This window comes from Pholis gunnellus (genome assembly GCF_910591455.1).
Source record: "Pholis gunnellus genome assembly, chromosome: 7".
NCBI classification, from domain to species: Eukaryota; Metazoa; Chordata; class Actinopteri; order Perciformes; family Pholidae; genus Pholis; species Pholis gunnellus.
In genome coordinates, this window is record NC_136533.1 from 25,579,836 (window position 1) to 25,593,112 (window position 13,277).

General features: G+C 41.3%; 1 protein-coding gene across 2 annotated transcripts; it reads right to left on the reverse strand.

The window, feature by feature from the left end:
- Positions 1-1,567: 1,567 nt before the first annotated feature.
- dkk3b (dickkopf WNT signaling pathway inhibitor 3b) lies at positions 1,568-8,275 on the reverse strand. 2 transcript variants are annotated; one of them, XM_079162219.1, is made up of 6 exons: positions 8,043-8,275; positions 7,229-7,354; positions 4,718-4,810; positions 3,880-4,024; positions 2,240-2,390; positions 1,568-2,081 (listed from the first exon to the last, which is right to left on the reverse strand). In XM_079162219.1, exons 1-6 carry the CDS (start codon positions 8,232-8,234, stop codon positions 2,057-2,059), a joined length of 732 nt encoding a protein of 243 aa, XP_079018345.1. In that variant the 5' UTR covers positions 8,235-8,275; the 3' UTR covers positions 1,568-2,056. The 2 variants fall into 2 exon arrangements, with proteins under 2 accessions (XP_079018345.1, XP_079018346.1); XM_079162220.1 differs by lacking the exon at positions 7,229-7,354.
- Positions 8,276-13,277: the final 5,002 nt, after the last annotated feature.

Consider the following 13,277-nt stretch of genomic DNA (forward strand, 5'->3'; position numbering starts at 1 on the left):
GTTTTCACACCATAAGTACCCTAACTAAATCTGGTTGAAGCTTTGTGTAACTTCAACTACATTTTATGAGTTCACATTGGTTTTTCGATTAATTTTGGATGACTGTAAAAATGTAGTTCTTGTAACGAAAAACGTACAATAACTCTGGCTGCTATCTTCACCATTAAAGGAGGGTGAGACTCAGTACTATAGTACAAACTAAACTGACAGAAATATATCTATGCTATCGTAGCAGTCTGCACTACCATCAGGTGCCTATCACCTTCATCCTGAATATTTCCGGCAAGTGTCTCCATTCATTTCTGCATGTGTGTGTTATTTCTCAGCTTACACTAACTGACACTCAAGAGACTCATGTTTGCACTCTAGTGGTCAGTGCTGTGTTTTGCTGTAGTTCTCATGCATCTCAACAATAAGACTAAGTCAAACCCTATGGCTGGATGGCCATGCTGTAACACATTTATTCTGTGGTAGTGTTTGTAATGTGAATTTCTGGATATTAAACCTTTGAGTCAAATAATTGAGGACTGTCTGTACCACACTGTAAAAGCCTCCTGAGGAAGTAACAGAGTGTTTGCAGTGTTTGTACTGAACAAGAGGTTTGTTTGTGTCCCCTCTTCTTTCTCTTCATCTGTCCCTCTCATGTCTCCTGTCCTCTTCCATCCCCATGCTCCATGTCCCCTCTGTCTATCAAGGTAAACACTGTGGGTTGATGTGTGTTAATGTCTCCAAACTGTATTTTGTGGGAACAAATACGTGTCACAAGATTGCAAAGATCAGAAAGGCAAGCTTCACACTTAAACATGACCAATTATACTTATCAATATGAGATATCAGTTCAGTAAGTTCAGGTTAATAAACAGCAGAACAGAAACACTGTCACACCTATTCATTATGAAAGTGCAACGACCAACACTCGACTGACCAACGGTGTAACTTCTTCACTCAGTCAGTCACTCAGGGACAGACGTTCACTGTAACAGGGCTAGCTTCTCTTTGCTGCGGTCCACCCACAATAGAAATGAAGCCCACCTGTGTCCATATCAAAGGAGACTGGCCCATAGACGCAGACGTTTCTCTTTTTTTATATCAAGCAGTAGCTAGCTACTTGTATCAGCCAACACAACAGTTAGCTTGTAGCAGCCCTGAAGGACTGTAGGCTAACGGCAGACTCCGGAGGACTCTGTGTTCACATCATGATGCGTGGTGCTCAAACACAGTCAGAGTTAATGGACAATGTTTTCCTCATGTTGAGTTTTGAATGTGAAGATGAGAATTGTTTCTGTTTCTGCTGCTTACATTCCTTATGATGCTAATTCAAAAACTGCACTACAGGAATGTAAAACTGGTTTTGTTTTCTGTTGTTTGTCATGTGTTTGTTGGGCTACAACTGAATTTTGTTGTGCATCCCTGTGTGGCATAATGACAATAAATGATCCTTGAATCCTTGAATTAGCCAACTAGTGACATGACATGTGGGTCGGTTTTTCTTCTGGCCTCCCCTGCTGTTCGGAGTCACTGGTCCACATTGAATCTGTGAATACCACAACAGTGCTTTTCTTGGTTCTCAATCAAAAGTAAGAACAAGTCTTTTATTTGCTGCATGATAATACACATTGGTCATAAGCAGGGTCTCAAATGAAGTCTTTTCCTCACCTGCCGCTGTGGCACATCACTGAACATTTCTACCAGCCTGCCACTTCTGAAATCTATGTAGAGCACTTTAGAATTGTAAATACTGAGTCAGTGGCACTATACTGTAGAAATATGGACTATATCATTAACCTTAATCCACAACTATTTAACCAAAAAATAATATTTCTTGAAATAAGGAAGCCCTATCTGCCATGCTGGCAACAGCCAACATTCACCCTGTATTTGGCATGTGCTAATTTCATTCATTCATAAGGCATGAATAATACAGCGCAAGTCCTCCCCTGAAGCAACATCCTATGCGTTTCTAAACTGTTGATCAGCAGGTGGTGCATTCTGCGGGGAATGTTCAGTAAGGAGGTTAGTTTAGCTCCTAGCCGGTTATCCATCTCCATCTCCAGTACTACTCTCCACAAACAGATCCTCGTCTGAGTGAGAGAAAGAAGGAGGAATTTAGAGAAACAAAACATTTGCAGAAATAATTTGGCTTACTGTTCTATTCCCCCATATAAACCTAAGATCTGAACTTCTGCACATGCTCATTCCTAGGGGATCATCAGTGTAAATGTATACTATACTATCTCACCCATGAGGTTGGCAGTGGAGGTCGTCGGCACAGGGGCAGTGGTCACGGGGACCCTCCTGGTCCCAGGCCAGCATGTCCATCAGCAGGTTGGGGTGGTTCAGACAGGACTCCCCCTTCTCTGGTTTGGGGTTACACACCGGAAACAACAGCTCTGTAGGAAGCAGCAGCGAGAAAATAATGGTCACAGTGGCCACTTTATCACTGCTATTGCTGTTTCAAACAAATCCAAAATATTAAGCCCAAGTCAGATACCCAGGCCCTGTTTCACAGACATTAAGACCAGTCTAATTGTTCCATGGATATTTCTATTCCATGTTTGAAGATTACATAAATTACATAAATCCGTGAGGAACGTGGAATTAATTTATATGAAACACCACATATAATTACTTTAGTCAAATCAGACCGGTCTATGTCGGTATGCTATTTGGTCTGAGTATGATGAAAAAATAATCAATATGAGAGTGTGCATATGTTCTTAATGCTGCAGGTCAATCCCTCAGCTCTGTAATAGAGAGCTGCAGAAACGAGTCATAACACCCAGAACAGGGTTACTCTTACACTTCCTGTTCCACCGTCTGTGTTTTTGGGGAGATGTCTGAAATGAGGTCAGTGGTAACACGAGCTGCAGATATTTGAACGTTTGCTTCTACGATATAAAATACGTCAGTAAATAGTCCTCTGGTGATTTGAGAAGCTTTTACATGTCGGTTGCTAACAAGTGTCAGAAAGAGACGGCTAAACGTCATCACACCGACTATCCGCCTTCACAGCCTCGTGGTGTGGACTCCCGCTCATGTCACCGTGGTGTAGTTCCTTTATAGCCTAACGTTAGCTTTTTACTTCTGAAGATTGCATTTACATTTCAAAAATCATAAAGTGGTGTTCATTGTGAAGATTGTTTTGCTGAACAAAACATGTAAGTATCAAAAACATTTCCTTGCCACACGACGGAAGAATCCCACTGCCTTTTATTGGATGGAACCAGTGTGACGCTAACTTCCTGTGGATAACTTCTGTTATGATTTGGCGCTATAGATACAATTGAATTGAATTCATGGCCAGTATTTATTCCTCACCATTTCCATTTGACACTGGATGGCCTTTACACTGTTTAGTTGACCATGTGCTGTACATGGAGGGAGTTTGACTTCAGTTCAGTTGAAGCTATAGAGATAAGACTTTGACTTTGCTGACCTCCAGTGGTTCAACTTCTCACCTTCATACACCTCCATTGTATTGGGGTGGAACTGAAATCTTAGGACTGGGACAAATAAACGCTTCTAAATGGCTAGATGTCTCTAGTGTCAGTGAGAATATGTTTTCAAAATGGATGTAGGTCAGTTGACCTAAATCTACGTTAACAGTAGTAGTAGCAAGAACATTTACTATTTTCAAGCAATGTAAAAAAAAAGGATTATAGAAGCAATAGCAGATACAACTGTGCTGCTAAAAAATATAATATAGTACAATATAGTGTAGATAAGATCACTACATAATGAAAAAAGGGACATGGAAAATTAGAATTTATGTGAGGGACAGCTCGACAGACTTGACTTCAAATAAAACCCTACAGCATGTGTTTGAGCACATACTATACACGTGAAAGAGTCTCTGAGGGCGTTAATGTTAGAGGTCACCTCGTTGAAAGGCACAGCAGAGGTCTGGCCTGCAGTCACTCTGACCCTGACAGATAGATCCCTCCGTTCCTTTGGTGGCATTGACTGTACACTGACCCCACACACACATCTGGTCTGAGCAACACTCCTCATCCTTAGTGCAGGGCTAAGTGGGGACACACAAACAAGTATGTAAAGCACACATGGTCTGTTGCTGCATACATGCTTCTACTATTTGTATACCAGCATCCATTATTTCATAGTATTTCCAGTAAAAGTTATGTGTAGCTTTTTAACATTGAGATATTTGTGAGATTTGATGGAGTACTGCTGCTTTACTGTACATGATTAACGCTTCATCTATCACTGTTTTTATTATTATCACAGCAAGACGGGCCAGGGTCCAGTTCACAGACATATTCTCCCCATGGCAGCGTGGATTCTCTCCAGGTTCTCTGGCTTGCCCCCAACAGTCCAAAGACATGCAGCTTAGGTTAATTAATTGATTACTCTCAATGGCCCATGATGGATGGATGGCAGCGTCTACTCTTTGCAGATCAAAAGGGAAACTGCTTCATGGCACAGCTCAGAAGAGGGGGCTCTTTCTGCTGTGAAGACTGTCAGTCATGATCTTATTTGATTAAGGCCATTATCCCATTCTATGACATTTATTTGAAGCCTTGTTTCTATTGACCTTTTGAATGTAAGTCCAACACTAAAGCATTCAGCTCTTTGGTCACTATGAGTAACCACTTTCACATTAAACACAGCCATTCCATCCATTGTTGAAATAAAAAATGGATCAGTGAACTTTTAACTAGACAAACAACCACAAAAGCAACGCTGACTGAATCCCCACCATGTCCGTTGGTATGCAGGGGAGGCACTTGGAGTTCTCAATCTCATACAGGCAGTATTTCAGGTGACCACAGTCCTCATCCACCATGCACTCCTGGGTTGAGAGATAACAACAGTTACATATACAGTCAGTTCTTTTAAATGTTGTCAAATCATCAGCTGCCTCTGTCTTGTGGTTGTCGAGACAAAAATGACTATTTCAACTTTTTGATTTGAATTATGTTCTATTTATTAGTGTAGGGCAATAACTGTATTAATCTATAACAGGTTCATATGACTGTCACTTGCCACATGAAGCTCTCAACCAAATATAATTATGGTTTACATGTTCTTGTATCACAGTAACAGTTGTCTGCTGCACCCCCATCTAATGAGTTCCCCGTAGTCGACGGTCTCTGAAGTTGTGTTTCTGCCAGCCACAGTCCATCTCCATGGAAACTGTCTGATGGACATTAGTAATATCTGAGTTCTACAGAATGGCTCAAGAGTTTTCCCACCTCTCTATCCTCTACACTTCATTTATTTGTTGTTTCAACATTTCTTGGTCAAAAGTGAACAGTAACTTAGGACCAAAGTGAACTGAGCTGAAAGGGTGAAGAAAAGAGCATCACGATCAAACCACACGTTTAGAGCTTTTTTTATTATTTATGTCATTTAATGGTTTCAGTCAGACTTTTCCAGTAGTGTACTTCTGACTGGTGTTCTTGGAATGCTAACAGGATATTTGAGGTTTAGTTCAACTCTTTTCCAGTGGTCAGAGGAACAGTGTCTGCCAAACAGCCCCCGCTGTGATCTCACCACCTCTTTTCAGTCTGTATCTTTACATGGGCTGCCTTTGGGAAATCAGTGTAGAAACCTAGAAGCCTAGTTCCTGAAACCATGCATTATTGCAGCAGCTCTCAGATCCAACAGCTCGGAGCATAATAGGTAAGAGCTGATTCACCAAGGGTTTTAGTCACGTCAGTCAGTGTAGTTCACGACTGCACATGCGCCCGGGGATGAAAGCTCTTAGAGGGCAAAGCCTTTATGATATAGAACCACCAGAGAACCCCAGAGATAGGCTGGGAAAGAAGACATGTGCCATCTTGGCTCAAACTTCACTTCCAGGTTCAAGTGAGCTCTGGCTCTTAGTATTTTGATACAGCCAGTTGATGACGACAGACAGCAATGAGTCTGATACCATCCTAATCCCCTCATTCAGATTCATCTATTGAATTGATAAAAGAGATGTAAATCATGTTCTTTTAATGCTGAGTCATAATTATGAGACAACTCATAATTAACTGTAACTGAATTACTTTGAAATAACAGGTAAACGTAGTTGCCACGGATGTAGAGAACATTTTTACTTTGACTTACTAGACATCTGTATGAAGCTTAGTAGGTATATGTGTTTAAGTGTGATCAACTACTGTAAACATTCCAGCTACTAAACTCCATTCAAACAAACGTACTAGCAGCTACCTACAGATATCTAAAAACAACTGGGTATTTTCTATGAAGTGCTGAGTCCACCAGCTTTACTGCGACTTCCTTGAGAGTAATTTGAGTTTGACTCCATGTAGTGGAGTGGAATTTCTATACAGTTAGTCATTTTAGAAGAGCAGACCTTGTCCTGCCTGACAGACTGGCTTTCCTGGCATTTTTTCCAGCAGCGAGGTCTATTAACATAACCACTCGCGTACAGCTGCCAGGAAAGTAAAAGATCAAAACCGCCGTTGTAAAGGAAAAATGGCAACACAGGCAGCAAGCAGCAATAATGACCTCAATCCAAGCTGGCCTCCTGTTGGCTAACATTGTGAAAAGTATATGTTAGGTCTGTATGCTGGATGATCTCAGTCTTTATAAAACAAGTTGAGACAATACAGCCACAGTTTTAGAGAGCACTCCACCGCTCTGTATATTCTTACAAACATTATGAATATTTACAAACCTGTTACCATAGAAACAATACATTTGATTGAATTAAACCTGTGAGTATGTTGACCGATTTTTCAGTACACTGCTATGCTCAAAAAGCCCACCCTATGAGCATTATATCTTGATCAGCTATTTGTTTAGTTGTAATAATGTCAGCTGAAACCAAACTACTAGGAAACATACAGGCCACAATACATCAATTCTCTAATTATTCACACAGTCCAGACAGAGGAAGCAGAAGACTCACGTGATCCGCACTGTTCCAATGGCCAGAAATCTGCATATGGATGTGTGAAAGATGAATATCTCCTGTTTTATTATAAGTCTCCCATTAATGGCAAAAGGAGTGACATGTTGTATCAGAAAAAGGAAAACTACCCTCATCCCTACAATCACTTGAACAACAACCACAGTCTTATGTTCATCGTATGTGTATCACAACCCTACAGCCCATTCATAAACCCATTCACAAATGCAAAGGGAGAAACATTGTAAACATTTGTTTTATCCATTCATGAAATCATGACCAGTGAGAGATGAAAGTCTTTTGTCTGAGACATATTTGACCACGTTGTCAAAAGTGAACTTCTACCTGGTCAGCTCTATCAAGGACCTGAACCACTCTGTCTCCGTCCGTTATCATCTTCTTCGTCTCATTGTGGTAGTTAGTATGCAGATCCAGTGACGTCAAAGATGATTTAGCACTCTCAGTAGTTATCTGTTGGGTTGAATGTTTGGGTACACATGGAATCTATTAATTCATCTTTCAAAATAAAGCACACAGCATTTACACTATGTCCATATCAGATTTCCATATGGGGAGGAAGAGTATGAATCCTCAGGGTGGTTGTTTGCTGATACGCAGCAGGCACTGACTGATGCTGATCTCCATGTATTGGATGACATGAAAGGAAACTTCCTAGTAGGTCACAAATGATCAAAACCAGACAGTGACCATACTGAAACATGAGCCGACTTATTAGACCTGCAGAACTCCAACTCTGAGGGGAAAATAACAGACCTCAAGGCTGCCTTCCAGGAGTCTCAGCTGGCCAAAAGGAAATTGGCTGTGTGAAGTTCTCAGTCACACAAGTATAAGGGGTTAAGGTTATCCATCTTTTCTATTATTGAATTGACTGGACAAAATCCATTTTGAGTAACTACTATGATGAGGACTATTGGTATTCAGACATGGCGTGTTGGTCAGACAGACATATAACTGACATGGAAACTATGAGTGGTGTCGCAACACGTAGCCTATTTCAGCCTGGTAGTCAAAATGAAGCTGACTACCAAAACACTTCAATGCGACTGCTGTGATTATGCGATCTGATGAATTTTGCTACTTGTGGTAATTATAACCTACAACTCTTCCCTTGTTTGAATGAATAAAATATGACACAGACCTGGTCCACAGCCTCCTCCAGTATGTGCTGGGTGTCCTCCATCAACTCCTCCACTTCCCGGAACATATCGTTTAGACTGACCGGGCCCCGCTCCAGGGCGTCCCGCAGGTCTACTGCCTCGCCCCGCGCCGCAACGTCCGTCGCCCACAAGCACAAACTCAAAGATACCAACAGCAGCATGATAGCGGACATCTTTCCTTCTCTCTCCGTCCGTCAGTCCACCAAGCAGCAGATCCGTGTGACGCACGGAGTGCGCACAGCCGCACACAGCTGGATCCGTTTTATTTGGAAAGTCTGAGGAGTGGTGGCGGGGTTATAAACTGAAACGAATCAGGTGGCGTGGAAAAGGTTCAAATTGCATTTCGGGAAGTAGGCTACATGTCAAAATCAAACGGCTGGTTATGGTGAGCTAGACATGTGCGCTGCGAACCGAATGTTTAAAGCTGTTAGCAGTTACCAGATGTGATCTGCAAAGGGAAGTTCACCCCACAAACAATTCAACCTTCATACACAGGAAGAACACAACCTCATTGCACTTTGTGAAACTCTGACCAAACTTCTGTAGCTTTTGCACAGTTTTGACAAACTAATGTAGTTTCATAAAGGCTTATTTACCTTTAATATATAACTCAACTAACCATATCAATAATTGACTGCATGAACTGTCAGAGCAGCATTTCTGAATAGATATGGTTATAAACTCTAACAACACATTTTTGTTTTGTCAACCAGATCATAATTACAATCAATAAATATAAATAGGTTTTTATAGGATGGAATTTCTTTCATGTTTCATTATGTACACTGTAGGTCTATAATACATCAAAATCCATGGACAACATGTGTTTATTGTTGTTTATTTCATCTTCACAATTACTTCATAGCCACCTCTGGGATGTTTCTGGAAGAGCTGCGACACGTCTCGTGAAATCACTCTTTGTATAAAGTGGCCGTGATCCACGACCTCTTTAAAGCGTATTACGTGTTTGCAGTGGCGGGACCTGCATTTTCTACCTGGGCCTTCTGTTCCGTCTTACTACAGTTGAACCACCACAGCTACGGGTTATTGTTTGTTTCGTGTAAACACCTCATATTCACTGCAACATTTGACAAGTGAAATAAAATGTTACATGAAGCTCAACACCTACATATTACAGTAACTGCAGAGTGCAGATACATGAATACGTGCATGACGGGATGCTTCGTCATTAACGGACAATGTATAGTAAAATCAATGTAATTAACACAATGACAAGAACAAACTCACAAGAACCAGTCACATATCTACAACAAAGCATGACAAATCAATCCATCAAAACTGCGGCACTAAAACACCGCACACTCAAGAGCACGGGCCATTCAAATATTATTTACATCAGACGCACCCACCCGAGGCAATAACTCTGTTACTACTATTAAGTACGAGATGTTCCACACAGGGCGGGACGGAGGCGAGGCGATGGGTAAATAAAATACAGGACTTTTGTCCAGGAGATTTGACATTTTCAGGGCAGTCGCTATGTGAACCATTGGTCACTCAGAAGTCACATGAGTCTTTAGGGGCCGTTCCCACGTCACACGCTCAAAAGTGAAAGCGATGCCGTCGCTGTGTGCAAGTGTTCCCAAGCACCTGTTTTTTGCACCCCGAGATACAAATAGTTCAATTTAGAAGATATCTGGCAGATATCTTTTCTTTCTTCCGTAATTATCAGTCTACAATGAATATCTGCCGAAGAAATTAATAATTTTAGTGCAGGACTACTCAGACATTTAGTGTCTGTCTGACAGACATATTTTATTTGCTTCACCTTTGCCATAGAAGGACATCACAACATCCGGGTGAAAAGTCAGCCAAACTGACAGACGAAGGGAGCAGTAAAGCTATTGTGAGGGATGTTTGGTGCTGGAAATCCATACATCTTTCTTTTGACTATGTTTAGTTTATTGCTTAAATACCGCAACTTCATCATCACTGTCATTGCAAAGCGAAGGCTTTTTAACCCACCCAAGCACATCGATAAACAGATGAAAGCGGCATGTCTGGTGTTTCTACACAGTTTTAAACGGACCCTTAGTCAGGGAAGTTAACATCAACCACGCTCTTTTCTTAAACTTAACTAAGTGGCTTTGTTGCCAAAACCTAACTTCCTATTAAGAGGATGTTTATTTTAAAAAGACATGTATGTTACTAGAGTATATTGACATGCTGTCAATGAGGCATGCAAAACTGTGGAGCATCAAAGTTTGAAGCTTAGGAGCACTGTTCAAGTTGTGTCATTTGACCCTTAGTGCTGCATTCGACACCATTGATCATCACATCCTGTTGCAGAGACTACAACATTTGATTGGCATTAAAGGAACCACAGTAAACTGGTTTGAATCCTATTTATCAGATCAATCTCAGTTTGTAAACGATGAAACCTCGATGAACACCAACGTTAGTCACAGAGTTCCACAAGGTTCTGTGCTTGGACCATCTTATTCACCTTATATATGCTTCCTTTAGGCAATATTATCAGAAAACACTATAAACTTCATTGTTATGCAGATGATACTCAATTACATCCATTGATCAAACCAGGTGAAACCAACCAACTCGCTAAACTTCAAGCATGTCTAAAGGACATACAAACCTGGATGACCTGCAACTTCCTGATATTAAATTCAGACAAAACTGAAATGATTCTACTAGGCCCAGAACACCTCAAAAATCAGTTATCGAATGATACAGTTTCTCTAGAAGGCATTGCTCTGGCATCCAGCAGCACCGTAAAGAATCGCAGAGTTATGTTTGATCAGGATTTGTCCTTTTACTCCCAGATAAAACAAATTTCAAGGACTGCCTTTTTTCACCTACATAATATTTTAAAAAATCTGGCACATCCTGTCTCAAAGTAATGCAGAAAAATGAGTTCATGCATTTGTTACTTCTAGACTAGTGTGCTGGCCACAGCCCCACAGTGAAAGCTACCTGGCTGACTTCCCTTTCCTGGTCTCACAAAAGATGGGGCTGAGGGTGGAGCCTGCTTTTATGCAAAGGGCTGAGCCAAGGACCATACCATGAGCTCTGACAGCATGGGGGGATCTGAGCGGTTTTCTGTTACCTTGGCATTGTTGTCTGTGTTGTATGCTTTTGTTGGTTTGGTCAGCCAGTATATAGGTTTCGATCGGTTTCATTCAAGAGTTTTTTTTGTTAATTGAGTTAACGTCTTGTTTTGTTAACCTTATTCTTTAATAGAGTTATGTTTTGTTGACGTTTTTTTATAGGGCCCAATAACTGTTCATTTCTTTGTAGCTGATTTTGAATACATTTTGGGAAAATAAACCCATATTTAATTTAATAACTTACAGTTTTAAAAAGACACCATAATCGTATTCTGGGTTATTAAATAATTACTTTAACACTGGCTATCCACAGTTTATTACAGGCAGCTACACGTTCAAACCACTAGATGGACCTCCTGACTAAGATACATTGGTATAGCAATGCACCCAGTAATACATACTTATCTCCCTACACTGTCACTAACAATATTAGACTATCTATAATAGAAGAGCAGACAGACCTGCAGCTTGGTAGGTTGGAGAGGAGAGACGGCTGTTTATTCAACTGTTTATTCGACTGTTTATTCTCAGCGTTTTTGGGATCTAGGGACTTAGTGTAAATACTAACATTTATTTTCTTAATAACTACAGAGTCACTGCTCGAATATGGTAACTATAACTCAGGTACGTCAACTCCTACAACAAAAGGAGGCGTTTACTGAGATTATTCAATAAAATGAGAAGAGCTTCAAGTGTTTTGTTCAAATGATATTGGATTCTATGAACAAACGAATGGACGACATGTTGAAGGACTTGGAAGATCTCAAAACGAGTATTCAAAACACCCAGAAGGACACGGACAAGCTGAAATCAGCCAATGCAAAACAGCTGGCCGCGTGCAATAGTAGGCAACAGGACACGATGAGAGAAAACATCCAGGCAATCAAAAAGAAAATTGACTATTTAGAGAACCAGTCCAGGAGGACTATTGATGGCATGGTAGCAACCGAAAACCAAGGATGGGCAGAGGTGGAGGAAAAGGAACGGTGATTGCTGTCGGAAAAACTACAGCTTTGGAAAAGCCGTGAGTTGGAGCTGGAATGGACGCATCGAACGGGAAGGCTGGGGAGCAGACGGCAACAGACCACAGCCGGTAGTTATCAAGTTTCTTCGGTACAAGTGGCCTTAATATTTTTAAGGAAAAATGTATTTATAAATGGTTACATTTACCCATAACATCTATGGCAGCAGGTAGGGTATCCCAGTCAACAAATGAACAGCCTTATTAAATGGTTGATATAACTACACTCTAACAACAAGTCCATGTTCAGACCTATCTCCATGGTGGTGCCAGAATTTACTCTAATCACTGACATCACGTTGTTTGGAGAGGGTTTCTACAACTCAAGAAAGTTTTATACTGGTAGTGTGCTGAGAAAACAAATAGTAAAGTGGAAGAGATGAAAGAAGAAAACAGTGCAGGTAAGGTTAGACAGTAAACATGTTATGCAGTAGTAGCAATAGTAGATGTATCTGTGTGACGGTGTGTTCCTTTAAGCCAGCAGGTAGCCTACCAGAGGTGGTGATCGCCCGAGTGGAGGCACCTGGGCCTGGTGCGCTCCCACTATAAATCTCCGCCTTCCTGGCAACCAGCAGCGCTCTCCTATCACCCCGTGGAGGAACGAGGATGGCTCGTTCGCCACCACCATTGCGAGTTAGACGTCTTGTTATGTCTAATAAACTCTTTACTTTTGGCCAACTGTCTGCGTCTCCCTTACCAGTGTCAGGGCTTCAGAGCCAGGTCGTGACAAGTTGGGGGCTCGTCCTGGATTGATCGATCATCGTTATTGGTCCGTCTTGCGGTAGCTTGGTTTGTTTGAGTATTGCTACTGCTCATGCTTAATTGTTTGTAGATGTAGGCTACGTCATAGCTGACGTCACTAAATTGCAAGTGGTGTTTCCCTATAGCGCTGTCCGGTGTGCGTTATTCCTTTGTGGATATTATAGCGGGAAACAAGCGCTTTTGTTTGGGAGATGCAGTAGTTGGTATCTATTTCATGGCATAGAGATTCGGTTTTGCGAGTCTGAGTTTTTCTCTCCTCTCGGTGTATAAATTGCAAATCAATGTAAGGTACTTGTTGTCTGGCTGGTGCACGTAACTTTGATGCAAACGTGGTTCCCCTGTCAGGT